At 56.2% G+C, this 16,687-nt stretch overlaps 1 protein-coding gene across 1 annotated transcript in view; it reads left to right on the forward strand.

Annotated features, from left to right (window-relative positions):
- Positions 1–15,485, forward strand: part of TGM2 (transglutaminase 2) — a gene marked incomplete at both ends in the record, with an annotated part of 36,235 nt that extends 20,750 nt beyond the window's left edge. Inside the window, 7 exons of the mRNA XM_080716513.1 lie at positions 1,034–1,169; positions 1,410–1,513; positions 3,847–4,089; positions 6,488–6,772; positions 12,012–12,172; positions 14,399–14,535; positions 15,335–15,485. Of these exons, the coding sequence (XP_080572639.1) occupies positions 1,034–1,169; positions 1,410–1,513; positions 3,847–4,089; positions 6,488–6,772; positions 12,012–12,172; positions 14,399–14,535; positions 15,335–15,485 (1,217 nt within the window). The remainder of the gene's footprint in view (positions 1–1,033; positions 1,170–1,409; positions 1,514–3,846; positions 4,090–6,487; positions 6,773–12,011; positions 12,173–14,398; positions 14,536–15,334) is intronic.
- Between the last annotated feature and the right edge of the window lie 1,202 nt (positions 15,486–16,687).

Below are 16,687 nucleotides of genomic sequence, written 5' to 3' on the forward strand. Positions count from 1 at the left end.
GTGGGACAGGCCCGGGCTTGGGACAGCAGCAGGTCCGGCCCCTGTCCAGGCTGCAGGAACTGGGCAAGAGGCGGAGGGTCACGGCTGCCCCTCCCTTTCCGAGCGCCCACACGTCTTCTGGCTGGAATCCAGGGCCATCTGGGAAACCCGCGTTGCACACGGGGCAAAGGCCACATCCCTGTCCCTTCCCCTCCCAGACTTCAATCAAACTAAAAGTAAAACACAAGTCCCCAGCCGACCTTCACCAGGGCTTTTGGTTTCGATTCACCTTTTAGATAATTACTTTCTCTCTCCTGCCTGGAGCCTCTGTCGCCTCAGTCTCGGTATACATAAGAGCACAGGACAGGAAAGGGAATAATCTCCCCTGCTGGGAGGGCCGGCAGCACCTCTCACAGATCCCTGCGGGGCTCTTGGCCTGTGCGCGCTCGCTTCTCTTGCAAAGAGTAGCTGGGTCCGCAGACACGGTTACCATCCTGCTCTTGTGAACCCTGTGGTCTTGCAACATCAGCCTTTGACCCAGAACACAGAGAGTTTTGGTATGAGTGCAGGGCCTTCCCCACAAGCCCGGGGAGTCTGACGTGCATGGTGACGCTCTTTAGAGGGTCGCTTACATTCACGTTCTTGCGTATGAGGACAGACATACAAGGAGATCTAGGAATGAGGATGGACCCCTTTCCAGCTGGAGGAACAGCACGTGCCAATGTCCTGAGGCCAGCAGGAGCACAGAGTGCTGAAGGCCAGTGCAGCCAAAGCAGGGTACACAAGGAGGTGATGGGGGCCAGGCCTTGCGGGACCCAGGGATTCTGCCAGGGATGGTCTTGACCTTCAGGGCCTTGGGGAGCCATTGGATCTACCAGAGTGCTGATGTCCTGTTTGCATTTTAAAGTGATCAGGGGACCCGGCTTGGCCAGCGTGGTGAGTGTCACTGTCAGGCCGAGGGGCTGGCACCCACCTCACCCCCTGGGCAAGGAGCACAGGTGGGCATGTGGCGGTGCCCAGGCTGCCCAGTCTGCTGAGCCCTCTCCTCCCACAGTGCTGCGGTGCCTCGGTATCCCCACCCGCGTGGTGACCAACTACAACTCGGCCCACGACCAGAACAGCAACCTGCTTATCGAGTACTTTCGGAATGAGTTCGGGGAGCTGGAGAGTAACAAAAGCGAGATGATCTGGTGAGGGGCCGGGGGCGGGGGCCGCGGCGGCGTGGGGTGGGGCGGTATCTGGGGGCCACCATCCTCACAAAGCTTCAGAGTAGGTGGGGCCGCGCTGAGCTCTGTGCCGGGGGAGGAGAAGGGACTGTGGGCAGGAAGCAAAGGGAAGGCACCCGGACCCTAGGGGGTCCCAGGGAGGAGCGGGGAGCTGGGCAACATGGCCGGCGGGGCTGATGGTGGTTCCTCTCCTTTCCCTGCTAGGAACTTCCACTGTTGGGTGGAGTCGTGGATGACCCGGCCAGACCTGGAGCCAGGGTACGAGGGGTGGCAGGCCCTGGACCCCACGCCCCAGGAAAAGAGCGAAGGTGGGTAGGTGCCACCGGGCCCAGAGGGCACAGCTGGGCTTGTGAACCAGAGACGCTTACCTGGGCCAGGCGAGCAAGGGGCCCAGTGGTATTTATGTAACACACTTCTTTTGTAACAAAAGTGATACACACACACAGTGCAAAATACAAAGACACACAAAGAAAAAAAAATCTTCACCCCACCCCTAAAAGAGACATCCATACCGTTCACACACAGCTTCCAATGATTTCAAGTTAGACATTTATAGGTGTGTGTACATGTGTGTGTACATGTGTGTGTGTACGTGTGTGTGTGTGTGTATGTGTGATAGACACAGGAAGAGGGTGTGCCAAGGCAACATTTAGCAAAGCATAAGAACCCTTTCTCAGGATACTTTATTTTATTTATGTATTTTTGTGATGCTGGGGATTGAACCCAGGGGCATTCTATCTCTAAGCTACACTCCCACTGCTGTTTTATGTTTTATTTGGAAACAGTCTTGCAAACTTGCCAAGGGCCTCTCTAAGTTGCTGAGGCCTCCTCGAATCTGTGATCCTCCTATCCCAGCCTGCCACATACTGGGATTATAGGCATGTGCCACCATGCCCAGCTTCTTTACAATTTTGATATAGTTTTCTTTCTTTCTTTTTTTTTTTTTTTGGTGGTACTGGGGTTCCTGGAAGCCCTTCTACCTCCGGGCTACACTCCCAGACCTATTTTTACATTTTTATTTGGAAACAGGGTCTCCTAAGCCAGCGCGCGCGGCTGGCTTCGAACCTGCGCGATCCTCCTGTCTCTGCCTCCCAAGCGCGGGGATTACAAGCGTGCGCCACCACGCCCGGCTATAGTTTTCTTTCTTACCAGTCCATTAAAATATTTTCTAAATTAGGATTTTAAAACACATTGAAGCCGGGCATGGTGGCGCATGCTTGTTATCCCTGCGCTTGGGAGGCAGAGACAGGAGGATCGCGCTGGTTCGAAGCCAGCCGCGCGCGCTGGCTTAGGAGACCCTGTTTCCAAATAAAAATGTAAAAATAGGTCTGGAAGTGTAGCCCAGAGGTAGAAGGGCTTCGAGGAACCCCAGTACCACCAAAAAAAATTTAAAATAAATAAAATAAAACACATTGAATACAATGCATAGGGTTACAAATAAGACCAAAGGTATGAAAAATTCTAAAAATAAACTCATGATAGAATATACGCTTCGTGTGTGTGTGTGTGTGTGTGTGTGTGTGTGTGTGTGTGGTACTGGGGATGCAACCCAGGGGCATTCCACATCTTACCTACACCCCCAGCCCTATTTTTTATTTTTTATTTTGAAACAGGGTCTCACTGAGTTGCCAAGGGCCTCACTAAGTAGTAGCTGAGGCTGTCCGCGAACTGTGATCCTCCTGTCTCAGCCTCCCAAATGCTGGGATGACAAGTATGCGCCACCACGCCCAGCTTAGAATATGCTTTTTTGTGTGTATAACAAGACCTAGTGGTGGGGCAGCCAGTTCCAGAATACGGTAGTAGAGAGAGCGCACGTGACCTTCCCCTGTTACTGGGACAGCCTAAGGTGGTACGGTGCTATCTGTGGTTCTTATGGGTGACAGGTCACAAGTGCTCCTGAGCTACTTGGGTTCGTCACTCGCTTGTGCAATCAAAGGACTGTTGCCAAAGCATAGTGGGTTAAAGATATCATTGTTTCCCTTGTCCAAGTTCACGGACCCCTGAACTGTGTTGAAAGCACCTCGGGGTCCAGATTAAGCACCCCGGCAACCTGTAGCCCTTTCCCTGTCTCTGTCTGCTTCTCAGTAATATACTGCTAACATTTCTCCATCTGGTGGCTTTGTGTCATTTGAACTTTAGTTTAATGTTACTGCCTTCCATCACTAGGATGTGCTAGAATCCATCCACCCAGCCTCTGGCCCCAGTGTCTGAGCTGTGGCCCGCGTAAGGCGGTGCTGGGACGAGCACCGGTCCCCATGTGCAGGCGCCAGGCCCAAGCCGGCGCTCACTTCAGCGGGAGATGAGGCCACTGCGGTACATTTCTATTTTATTTACCAAATACTTGCGTCGCATTCAGTGTTCACCGAGCGCTTTCCACGTAGAAGTCATAGATCCCCGCAATAGCGTTCTTAAGTGAGACTGCAGCTTGGAGAAGTTAGCACAGCCACCTGGGAAGCTGGGGTCCGAGCCCCAGGCATCGGGCTCAGTGTCCCCGTTCTGCACCCTCGCCCCGCGGTGGGGATGGAGTCCCGAGGCGAAGGTTGCGCGGCCTGAGACTTTTGCTGTGTTGAATCACGGAGGTTGGCTGTGCCTCCCCCCCCAGCCCCTGCCCCGGCCCATCTCTCCCTCCTGCCCCCAACAGGCACGTACTGCTGCGGCCCTGTCCCGGTTCGCGCCATCAAGGAGGGGGACCTGAGCACCAAGTACGACGCCCCGTTTGTCTTCGCCGAGGTCAACGCCGACGTGGTGGACTGGATCCGGCAGGACGACGGCTCCATGCACAAGTCCGTCAACCGCTCGCTGGTGGTGGGGCTGAAGATCAGCACCAAGTGCGTGGGCCGGGACGAGCGGGAGGACATCACCCACACCTACAAGTACCCGGAGGGTAGGTGCCGGCTCCGAGCTCACTGCCGCCCAGCGGGCTGTGCGTCTGCGCGTCACCTGGCAACCCACAGCCATCGGTGACCGAGGTTACAGTCCACTTCAGCAACTTCCTTAGAAACAAGTGCTGGCATGCTGGAGGTGGCCGTAGGGGATGATTCATTAAGAAAAGTATTTTTCTTCCTGTCTCTCTCTCTCTCTCTCTCTCTCTCTCTCTCTCTCTCTCTCTCTCTCTCTCTTTTCTTTTGGGATTGAAATCAAGGACATTCTCAGGAGGTGCAACCCCAATTCTACTACCTCTACTATACTACTATTCTTCTCCTCCTTCTCCTTTTTCATCACCTCCTTCTCCCTTTCCTCCTTCTTCTTCTCCTTCTCCTTCTATTCATTCTTCTTTTTCCTCCTCCTCCATTATTATTATTATTATTATTATTATTAATTATTAGTGTGTGTGGGGGGGGGGTACTGGAGATTGAACCCAGGGAATTCTACCTCCGAGCTATACCCACAGCCCTTGTGATTTTTCTTTGTTTTGAAGCAGGTCTCACTAGGTTGCTGTAAGTCTCAAACCTCTGAGCCTCCTGTCTCAGCCTCCCAAGTACTGGGATTGCAGGAATGCACCACAATTTCTGGCTCCTTTTTATTTTATATTTTGAAACAGGGTCAATAAGTTGTTGAGGTCCATGTTAAGTTGCTGAGGCTGGCCTCAAACCTACAATCCTCTCTTCTTAGCCTCCCAAGTCCTGCGATTACAGACATGTACCATCAAGCCCAACTTAGAAAAAAGTTCCCTAATTCTGTATTACACAAGATAATTCAGCCTGAGGTTTTGTTTTTTGCTGTTTTGTTGTTGTTGTTTTGTTTTGGTTTTGGGGTTTTGTTTTTGTTTTTGTTTTCTTTTTTTGGTTCTGGGAGACTGAACCCAGGGCATTCTAACCTCTTAGCTACACCTTCAGCCCTATTTTATTTTTTACTTGGAAACAGAGTCTCACTAATTTGCTGAGGCTGGTCTTGAACCTGCAATCCTCATGTCTCAGCCTCACAAATACTGGAATTACAGGTATATGCCACCACAACTGGTTTTAAGCCTTACTTTTTTGGTTGGTTGACTCTTTTTCTTTCTGTTCTTTTTTTCTGATGCTGGGATTAAACCCAGGGCCCTTGGCGTGCCAGGCAAGTACCCTGCAATGAGCTGTCTCCCCAGCCCTGGTTTGACTTAATAAAACTGAAGGCGGTAGCTATTACGTAGGAGAGGCATGCATCTCAACAGAGAAATTGATAATGTGGTTTAGTAACAACATAATAGATTAGTAGCGGGGCCTACAGCCATAGATGGCCAATTCCATTCTTTTTTATTATAATATGTTTTACTAAAGGGGCATAAAGTGCAGAGAAGCCACGGGGGAGCGCTCCCTGGAACCATGCAGTGTTTATCTTTGCAGTATTTGACACCCAGCTGGGAAGTGAGCAAGAGGTAGGATGGGGAAGGGCTAAAGAGAAATGCGCCAAGAGGAACCTAAAGGTGATGAGCCAGGTTCCATCTGGACTCGATGCGGCGTCTCTGCTGTTCATGTTCAATCAGTAGGGACAAGGGCCTTCTTGAAACTGGGTCGAGCACATCCACCCGCCAACTGGAGGTGATAGAGGTTCCCTGCGTGTCGACCGTGGGCCGGCCTCAGCGGGGCTCGCAGAGTGCCTAGGAAATTAGAGCCCCGCCCTGGCCTGACCCCCACTAACTTTCCAGGGCTGAGCAGAGGCTGGGTAGAGGCCACGTGGCCATGATACAGCTGGACAGGATAAGACAGAGGAAGAAGATGCCTTTGAAAAGTCTAGAGCTGACAGTTTGATAGAAAAATAAGTATGTGCCCAACAATACTGGGGCAAAAAAATTAGAAGTGCATAGGAGAGAGGTCAATGGGATATAATGAAGGAAAAGATGGTTTCCACGGGCGAGTTTGATGGGTAGAGAAGAGGAGAGAAAGATTCTTAGGAAGAAGTAATCCTCGTGCAAACAAATTGAAGATGAGAAATTTGCATTGTTCTTGTGCCTAGGATGTACCAAGCATGTTGTAGGCGCTGAGTATGATGTAACGATAAATAAAACAATAAATAAAACACAGTCTTAGTGCCTTAGCAGCCCAAGGGGTAAGCACATAAGTAAGCCACCTGGGGAAAGGAACAGTCAGAGAAAGTTCCTGGAGGACGGGTCATTTGGGGCTGGGTCTTGAGGGACATAGAGGAGCTCACTAATGGAAAATAAGATAGCCTTCTGCTCCTGGCACAGAAATGTCGAGAAGGTCTCCTTCAGTGCTGCTCTGAGTCGCCAGGACCCGGGAGCCAGCCTGTCCTTCCTCTTGAACCCTGTGCCAGCGCTGACTGGGGCCCCTTCCGTGTCGCCACAGGGTCCGCAGAGGAGAGGCAGGCCTTCACCAGGGCCAACCACCTGAACAAACTGGCCGAGCAGGAGGAGGCGAAGGAGGAGACGGGCGTGGCCATGCGGATCCGCGTGGGCCAGAGCATGAGCATGGGCAGCGACTTCGACGTCTTTGCCCACATCAACAACGACACCCCCGAGAGCCGCGAATGCCGTCTCCTGCTCTGCGCCCGCACCGTCAGCTACAACGGGGTGCTGGGGCCCGAGTGTGGCACCGAGGTCCTACCCGACCTGACCCTGGAGCCCTTCTCTGGTAAGGCGCTGCCTTCTGCCAGCATCATTACCCCCGGCTGACGGCGTGCTCGGGGGCGCCCCAAGCGAGCGCGAGCCTTTGGTCTCCGTGATGGACCTTGCAGACCGTTACGTAGCCTTATGCTGGGTCCCGGCCCGTCCTGAGCACTTTCTAAATATCAACCCGTGTAATTGTTATAACAAAGGCAAGAGGTATATCGGATCACGGCCCCCATTGTCCCGATGAGGAAGCAGAGGCCAGGGGAGGCCAAGTAACTTTCCCAGGGTCACGCAGCAGCAGTGAGGGCCAGAGGTTGGAACCTGTCCTCTTCCCGTGACCCCTGCCTGTTTTCCCAGACCCTGGCTCCCTCCTTCCCCTGCCGCCAGCTCCTAGCAGCCGGGTGCCTCCGCCCGCAGCCCTCCACATTGGGCCCCAGAAGGGAGGCTCTGGAGGAGATGTTCCTCATCCACATTGTCCAGACTGTGTCCACGAGCTCCGTGTGGCCTGTGAGCATTAGAAATGTGGCTGGGAGGCCGGGCGTGGTGGCGCATGCTTGTAATCCCCGCGCTTGGGAGGCAGAGACAGGAGGATCGCGCAGGTTCAAAGCCAGCCGCGCTGGCGTAGGAGACCTTGTTTCAAAAATATATAAAATAGGTCTGGGAGTGTAGCCCGGAGGTAGAAGGGCTTCCAGGAACCCAAGTACCACCAAAAAAAAAAAAACCAGAAATGTGGCTGGGAGCCGGGCATGGGGCGCACGCTTGTAATACCAGCCTGTGGGAGGCTGAGACTGGAGGATCACGGTTCATGGACAGCCTCAGCTACTTAGTGAGGCCCTCCGCAACTCAGTGAGACCCCGTTTTCAAAATAAAGAATAAAAAACAGGGTGGGGGTGTAGCTCAGAGTTAGAATGCTTCTGGATTCCATCCCCAGTACTGCAAAATAAATAAATACATAAATAATTTAAAAAAGAAATGTGGCTGGGACCACCCAGAATGGAAATGTTAATTTTTTTTCTGCTGATACTAGGGATTGAGCCCAGGACCCAGGGACATTCTACCTCCGGGCCACACCCCCCTAGCCCTTTTTACTTTTTTGTTTTGAAACAGAGTCTTCCTTAGTTGCTGAAGGTCTTGCTAAGTTGTTAAGGCTGTCCTCGAACCTGCGACCCTCCTGTCTTTGCCTCCCAAGTACTGGGATTACAGGTGTGTGTCATCACGCCTGGTTGGGAGTTTCAATTTTATTGGAAATTAGGTAGCACCTGTGGACAGGCGTACAGACAGAGCGGCCACAGGGCACCGAGAGAGGAGACCATCTAGACCCCCGCTGAGGGAGGGCTTCTCCGCCCCAGAGCTCCCGGCGCCCCCAGCACCCTGTTAGGCAGATCCCAGCCCCTGGGGAACAGAACCCTGACAACCAGCCCTCAGCCCAGAGCTACTCTCTCACACTTTCCAGACCAGACACCTGCACAGGTGTCCCCTGGGGCTGGCTCTGCGGTGCCACTGTGCCTGGTCATCCTCCGTAAAGTGTTTTCATCCCTGAGGCGAGGCAGCACAGAGGCCGCCCAGCTCCCCACCCACCCCAGCAGCCCCGACCCACCCACTTCTTGGGTTTGGAGCCAGCAGGCAGGAGAGAGCAGAGGGGCCTTGGAGCTGGGGAGGCCCTGGGAGCCACAGCAGAAGGCACTGGCCATCCTCTGAGGCCGGCATGATTAAGTGGACCATCATCCCTGTCCCTGGGCAGAGGACCACCTCTCTGCACCCAGCGTGCCCCCGTCAGGCCCTGGGGATCTTGATCCAATGGTGTAGGGTGCAGCAGGCTTCTCTGGATCCAGTGGAAGCAAGCCCGAGCCAACGTGGAGGGCCCTGGAGTGGGATGCGCCCTGTGTCCAGGGCAGCCGCTGCCCCGGGCCTCCCCTGTTCCCTCTGCCTCCACACTGACCCCCAGGGCTGGCGAGTGGGTCTGGCCTCTGAGTTCCTAAGAAAGCAGGTCTGTGTTTCAGGCTGAGAGTCTGCGGTGCCGAGCGTCGCCTCCTTGGGTTTTCCCTCCTGGGCCTGCACCTCAGGCAGAGTGACTGTCAGGCCGGGCAGAGCCAGGCCCTCTAGGGGCAGAGGCCCTCGGCACCCGGCGGGCGTCCCGGTGCCCAGGCTGTTGAAAGACACACTCTGAGGCCAGCGGCCTGCTTGGGTCCTGCTTCCTCTGCCTCGTCAGTCCTCAGCCTCGGGCAAGGTGCATGTGCTTTTGAAGCCTTGGGTTATATCCACCTACTGAATGGGACAAGAGTGCACCTGCAGGACGGGCAGCTGTGAGGACGCACGGCAGAGACACGTGCGGGGGAAACACCTGGAACGTGCATGGGTGCCGGGTCATGGCGGCCTCACCCCTACTGAGCAAAAGTGCAAAAGAGCCCGGAGGCCGAGGCGAGACGCCCGGGGTCTTTCCTGAACTCCTGATGTGCCGCGCAGGGTGTCAGCTCTGGGAGTTCCTGAGTCCCTGCCACCCTGATGGGCAAGGGAGGGGCCCGCCTGTCACCTCTGCATCTAGACCCAAGAGTACAGGAGGGGCCCCTTGTCCAGGTGCATGGGGTGGTCAGGACCCAAGTCCTAGCTCCCACCCTCTGCCGGCCAGCTGGGCCTGGGAGACAGGTCTCCATCTGTACAAGCCTGGCTTCTCTTTTAAAAGTTTTTCCAGCATTTTTTTTTTTTTTTGAGTGCACACCTGTCAGCTCCTTCTGTGCTCAGACCTGCCCCAGGGGAGGAAGCGTCTGCCCTGAAATGTGTAACAGGAGGTGAGCTCCAGGCCAGGAGGTGGCAGATGCCTAAATCCCTTCCCCCAGGGGACTGTGAGTCACCCTTTTCCACCCAGATACCTGGGAGCTCAGGTGTTGTTCTCCAGTGGCCTCAGCCTAGCCTTTGGGTGCTTGTCACCCTGGGGTGTGCAGTTGGTCCTCCTGCTAGAGACCCAGGAGGGACATGGTTTGCAGGAGCAGAAAAAGAGGGCTCAGGTCTGGGGTGTGTGAGTGTGAGAGTGTGTGTGTGTGTGTGTGTGTGTGTGTGTGTGTGTATCTGTCTGTCTGTCTGTCTGTCTCTATGGCTGGAAGGTGGAGCCAGTCCAAGATGCCCAGTTGGGGTCTCCAATGCCAAGGTCAGTGTGAGCCCCCACCCTTTGGCTGAGCTGCTGTCACTCTTTGGTGATACAATCTGGGATTTCCATGTGTTGACAGACAGGAAGCCAGGCCCCAGGTAGCTGAGCAGAACCCAGATGTCGCCGCCCCTCCTCTCCCTCCCCTGCCCCTCCAGGTGGGTCACCAGGAATGCAGTCAACGTGGCCCCCGTGACCGTACCCAAGGCACCGTCTAGAACAGGGCATACTGTTCAAGGAGTGATGGAGACTGACCACTTCCGGCCCTCCTCCAGGCCCGCCCTGCCCTGGCCACAGCCTCCTGGTAAAGTTAGCAGCGGAGGCCGCGTCCTCCAGGCTCTTGGAGGACGCTGTTTTCCTCCGTTCCTGTGGCCGGGCACGGTCGGTTTCCTCTCTGATCCACCAGGTCCTTCCTGAGCGAGGAGGTTTAACTCACTTTTGTCCTTCTTGGCACCGGAGTCTGCTTTCTCCCCCACATCACATCATCCCAAGAGAGGGCAGGCATGACAGGACCAGGAAGGCGGGGCGGCGCTTTCCAAGGCCACAGCTGCGGGGCCTGGACCTCCAGCCACTGCCTGCTCGGTCTCCTGGACAGGCCTCCGCGGCGCTGACTGGTCTCTGGCTTCCCTGGGCCTCGCTAATCTCCCTCCTTCACGGTAAATTCAGGTCTCCAGCTTAGAGCAGGGCACGGTACCCCAGAATGGAGCAAGTGTGACTCTTGTTTACTTGTATTTATTTTTACCAGTGACCTATTCATGGCAGGTGAGACTAGTTTGTAGCAAATAACGATGAGAAGACTTCCTCAGCAAAAGAAAAGGTTTTAAAAATACAAAGTAAGTCACTTTAAAGAAAAAGAACCGCACAGACAGAGGAGGCGCACAGATGTGTGGCCCGGGCATGGCCGTGTCGTAAATATGGTCTAGCAGGAAGAGGGAGAGGACAGAGGCAGAGAAAAGTGGGCATCTCTGCCATCCTGAGCCTGCCCCGGGTTCCTGCTGTGGGACAATGTTAGCAGAAGTTGGCTGAGCACCGGGAGCCCAAAGAAAGTCCGTGCAGTGCTCCCCACTGACAGGGGAGGCCCCGAGCGAAGGGACCTGCCCCGGATCCCCGTGAGTGAGGAGCAGCCCCCCGCGCAGGCCACAGGGTCTCAGCTCCTGCTCGCTCCACTCCTCCTTCCTGCACCTACAAACAGACCCTGGGGCCCTGGGGCCTCGGTGTGCCCTTTGGAAACATGCAGCTAAAGCCACACTCGCTCCCTTGAGGCGGGAGGTCGGCCCTACTGGCTTCTTTCTGCCCCCTTGGCTCTGTGCGGTTTTGCTCTGAGGTCACCTCTGGTCCTAGCTCTGCCCAGCAGGTGCCTGGCTGTCCCCAGGAACAGAGAGGAAACAGAGGGGCCGCAGAGAGGAAGGTCACCTTCCCTGGCTCACACAGCCAGTTGGTGCCAGACAGGGCCAGTCTGGGCTTTTACTAGCAGAGGCATCCTTCCAGCTGCTAATGGGTCCAATCCCACCAGCCTGGTGGGGAAGCAAGCTTGCCCCCAAAAGCTCTTTTGGGGATGCATGTCCTGCCGCTGGACTGTATCCTGATGGTCAGTCCAGATGCCTGCCTGGCATCATCCAGCTGTGTGGCCTGTGGCAATATTACTCTACCTGCCCAAGCCTCAGTTTCCCCATCTGTAACTTGGGCACCAATAAAAACACAGCCAGGTTGTCAGGGCATGTGGGAAGCAGGGGCCCGGCCTGCCAGCTGCCACTGTCTCCACGAGGCAGCGGCGTGGGGCACAGGGCTCTTTCCTGCTCTCTCTTGGCTGACCTTCCCTCCCCAGCCCGTGAGCACCCACAGCACCCCGTGCTGACACCGAGGTCCTGGGAGGTGAAGAGCCTTGCCCAGGCCAACAGGTAGAAGAGGCCAAAGTCAGGGCAGAGCAGGCCCACACCTGCTGGCCTGCCTCCCCTCTCTTCCCCTGATCTTCCCCAGGGCCCCAGACCAGGGCAGGCGAGCGAAGGCCTGGGATCTGCTGCCTGTGTGTGACCTCCAGCACATCCCTTCCCCTCTTGATGCCTCTGCAGTGGAGGCAGAGCAGGATCCAGCCCTCACGTCACTCTCCCTCTCCCTCCTGCAGAGAAGAGCATTCCCCTCCACATCCTGTATGAGAAGTACAGCGACTTCCTGACCGAGTCGAACCTGATCAAGGTGCAGGGCCTCCTCATTGAGCCAGCTGCCAACAGCTACCTGCTGGCCCAGAGGGACCTCTACCTGGAGAACCCAGAAATCAAGATCCGGGTAAGGGGCAGGCTGGGTCCCTGGACAGCCCTCCACCCACCCACACCTGCAGCCCCACCACCTCAAGACCTCTGGAACCTCAAGGGGTCCTCAAGTCCTCATCCAAGGGAAACTTCACGAAGCTGAAAGAATTTGGGGCTCCTAGCTTCTGGGAATGAATTTTAGAATCACAGGTCATAGAGCTGGCAAGGCGGCGCACGCTTGTAATCCCAGTACTTGGGAGGCTGAAATAGGATTTCAGGTTTGTGGCCAGCCTCAGCAACCTAGTGGGACCCTCTGCAACTTAGTGAAACCCTGACTCCAATAAATAAGTAAATAAATACATAGGTCAGAGGTAGAATGCTCCTGGGTTCAATCCTCAGTGCCACCAGAATAGCACACACCTGTAATCCCAATATTCAGGATGTTGGGACAGGAGAAAGCCATTCTCAACAACTTAGCGAGGCTCTCAGCAACTTAGTGAGATCCTATTTCCAAAGAAAACATTAAAAAATAGGGCTGGGGGCATAGCCCAGAGGTAGAAAACCCCTGGCTTCTATCGCCAGTACCACCCCCAACACACACACACACACACACACACACACAGCCATGGGTCATGGAATTTAGGAATTTTGAAATCATGAATCCTTAAAGTGCTAAACTCCCAAGGCTGTTCCCAACCCTTACCCTTGGCACTGCTGGTGGCGAGGGGCAGGAACACAAGGGCACAGGATAGTACCCAATACCACCTGGGCTTGTGCCCGGATGACCCCAGGCGCGTTACTTTACCCCTCCACGCCTCAGTCGATTCATCTGTAAGATGGGCTGATACCAGCACGCAGAGGTGTGCGGGTTTAAAGCGCATCACAGGACGCACAGCACCTGAGAAGGGCTGCAGAGAAGCCCGCTCTGCTTAGCACCACCACCGTCATCACTGCGATCCACCCGGGGGGCCGCGGCCCCACCACCCCGACCGCAGCTCAGTAATGGTCACGCACACCCTCAGTTACGCAGTTCTCCCCCAGGAGCAAACTGGCGTAGGACAGTCATCTCTCCTAGAAACAAGTTGTTACAGGGCGGTGTTCTCCTCTTGATTCTTGTTTTTTTTGTTGTTGTTGTTTTGTTTTTTCCCTGAGAGGAAGATTTCGAAGGGAAAGCACAAACAGCGGAGCATAAGAGGTTTATTTGATTTTATTTTTTGGTACTGAAGGCTGAACCCAGAGGCATTTTATCTCTGAGCTACGCTCCCATTCCTATTTTATTTTTTTCTTTTGAAGCAGGGTCTTGCTAGGTGGCTGAGGCTGTCTTCAAACCTCCCACGTCCTGGGATTACGGGCGTGCACCCCCATACCCACATCCTGGGATTACGGGCATGCACCCCCATGCCCGGCACTGAGAGGCGTATTTAGAGAGGAGGGGGTACAGCTTCTAAGGAGTTATTTTGGAGGAAGAAATGAATAAGGGGTAACACTGGAAAGAGTACGGAACGGTACATTCCATCCCCTGGAGTGGGAATGGCATGGAACAAAGGGGTACGTTCCAGAGAAAAAAACCTGGAACTGGCTCCTTCCTGAACTGGAAAAAACAGCAGAGAGTGCTCTGTGCGGCGAACTTTATTCAGTCTGGAGACCTTGCCTTCGTTCCTGTGTGTTTGGGGGTCACTTTCTCGCTCATACCGCAGCTTAGCGAGTCTGCACTGCTTTCACCGTGTTGAAAACTTTGCCTAAGTGAACCCCGGGCTGTGAGTTCGGCCTCCTGATGTCCCTGCATTTCTCTAAGGGCAGCTGGGCGGGGTGTCCCTGCCTTTCCATTCATGAAGGTCGGCTTCACTTCCCCCCCAGGTCTGTCCCAATTTCACCCTGACCTGCTCATTTCTATCTAGCTGCCTAACTAAAACCGGGGCTCAGAGAAGGCCATGACTTCCCCAGAGCCACACGGTGATGAAGGAGCAGAGATCCGCCTGCCCCAGGCCTCTGAGCTGCCTGCCCCGGACCCTAGAACAGGGGAGCACTTAGCACCTCTGTCCCTGCGGCCACATGGGCCTCGCTGCAGCTGCATGAAAGACACCTCAGGCGGGTGTCCCCATCTGCAATTTCCAGATGAGGACACGGAGGCACGGTGGGGGGGGGGGGCAGGGGTGGGTAGGGCTCGGCTCAGCGCACAATGGCCAAGTTACAGCAAGTCCAGAGGCAGCCCAGCCCGGCTCCAGCTGCCCGCCCCTGACCTCTGCCCCGCACCCTCTTCCAGATCCTGGGAGAGCCGAAGCAGAACCGCAAGCTGGTGGCTGAGGTGTCCCTGCGGAACCCGCTCAAGGTGCCCCTGCTGGGCTGCTCCTTCACCGTGGAGGGGGCCGGCCTGACCAAAGAGCAGAAGTCCGTGGAGGTGTAAGTGCCGGTCACACCTGCTTATGGCTAGAGGAGGAGGGCGGATGCTGATGCCAGGGAGAGGAGGGCTGCCACGCCTGGGCACTCACAACCACACCTGTAGCCGCTCCCCAACACCCTGGGGCCCTCAGCTCGCATCCTCACACACCTGAACAGTGACACCTCCAGTGACACCTCCGGCCTCTAAGCGCCCACATTCAGACACAGGCCCTCACACAGCCCACGAGTCCACACTCTGGCAGGCGCGCGTGGGCACAGCCTCACAGGTACGGACCTACACACCTGCCTGCGTACACATGCTCACCGCTTACACATTCCATCAAAAGCACAAATGAGCCAGGTGTTCTGGCCAGTCCTTGAGAGGCTGAGACAGAAGGGTCACAGGCTGGAGGCCAGGCCCAGCAACTTCGTGAGATCCTCCTGGAAAATAAATGGAATAAAAAGGGCTGGGGGGATAGGTTGGAGATAGAACGTCCCTGGGTCCAATCCCCAAAACAAAAAAGGGACGGCGCAAATCATGCTCACACAGCTCAGCCGCCAGCTCCCACATGGCCGCCTGAGCTCACCCTTGCTCTCCGTGCCACCCCTTCCAGCAGGGCACCACTGCCCTCCGAGGGCACACCGTCAGGCCCCAGAGGGCGGGAGCGGGGCCCATGGCTGGGGTCACAGTAGCTGGACATCTGTCAGGCGCTGTGCCGAATCCTTGCACATCGTCAGTGGTCACTTAGCATCTGGCCTGATCCCGCCCCCATGAGCAGCCCGCCGGTGCCCCTCTTCTCATCCTCCGCCCTCTCTGCAGCCCGGACCCCGTGGAGCCGGGGGAGCTGGTGAAGGTGCGGGTGGACCTGCTGCCGATGGACAGGGGCCTGCACAAGTTGGTGGTGAACTTCGAGTGCGACAAGCTGAAGGCCGTGAAGGGCTACAGGAATGTCATCATCGGCCCCCCCTAAGGGGCCCGACCCCAGCCCCACGTCAGCCTGCTCAGCCCTCCAGTGACCTGGTCTTTACCCCCAGCTTTGGGCAGGGTAGGCTGCAGGTGGGGCTCTTGGGAATGGAACACAGTTCTGGCCCATCCCGCCCCTCTGAGCCTTGTCCCTGCCCCTCTGAGCCTTGACCCCACCCCTTTGAGCCTTGACCCGCCCATCCCCCTTAGCTGTGCTCACAGCGGGGGCCCTGAACTCACCTGCCTGGAGCTGGAGTGGGAGGGTGACTTTAGAAAGCCGTTAACCAGCCACCATATTGTCTAGTCTGTCCAGAGTCCCTTGAAACAAGCCAAAGAGGGACAATACCCTGGTGGCCTAGATCAGAGAACTCACCTCCCTAGAGCGGGTCCTGTACCCCCTTCGCTGCGCTCAGGCCCCCACCGCCCCTGGGAGGCCAGCTCCGAGCCCCTGTGCACCCCAGCAGTCCTGGCCAGACGTGTCCTGCCGCCTCACTCCTGCGAGGCAGCTGTTGCCAGCGCCTCCGCTGCACACGGGCACTAACAGGCCCACAGACACGGCAGCCACAGGGGACCTGCCTTCTAGATGAGTCTGCAGCTCTGAGAGGGAGGCGTCTGCTCTGCACCAGCAGGCCTGTGGTCCCAAGCAAGGCTGGGGACGGGGCCTGGCCAGAGCCTGCGCCTTCTGACCTGGAGCAGGCACCCAGTATGACACCTGCCCCAACCTGGGAACTTCAGAGACGCTATCTGGGGACAGATCTATGAGGGCCCAGTGCGGGCGGGGAGACAGGGAAGGGGCTAGAGGGATGGGGAGCTGGGCATCGCAGCCCTGGGCTCCAGCCCTGAGTCTGGGCCTCCTTTCTCAGTTTTGCTTTCCTCAAACAGCAGCGCCTGCTCACCTCCAAGGCCCTCTCACTCAGCCCTAGGCTGCTGATGCCTTACAGGGGCCGGCCTTGTAATCACAGCAAGCCACGCCCTGCTCCCTGAAGCTGAGGCCACGACCACGTCCTACCCCAGCCCTGTCCTGCTCCGCACCCGAGCCCAGACACTGCCCTTCACACCCCAGTCCCGGGGCAGAAGTGGCTGCCCCCCGACCTCCCCACGAACTTCCCCGTCAGTGCCTAGACTTCACCAGAGCCTTAGCCGCCCTGCTGGTCACTGACCAAAGGTCAGCGCCTCAGACGCCCTCCTTGGCAGAGCCAGCGCCCCTGC

Source organism: Muscardinus avellanarius (genome assembly GCF_963383645.1).
Source record: "Muscardinus avellanarius genome assembly, chromosome: 19".
Lineage (NCBI taxonomy): Eukaryota > Metazoa > Chordata > Mammalia > Rodentia > Gliridae > Muscardinus > Muscardinus avellanarius.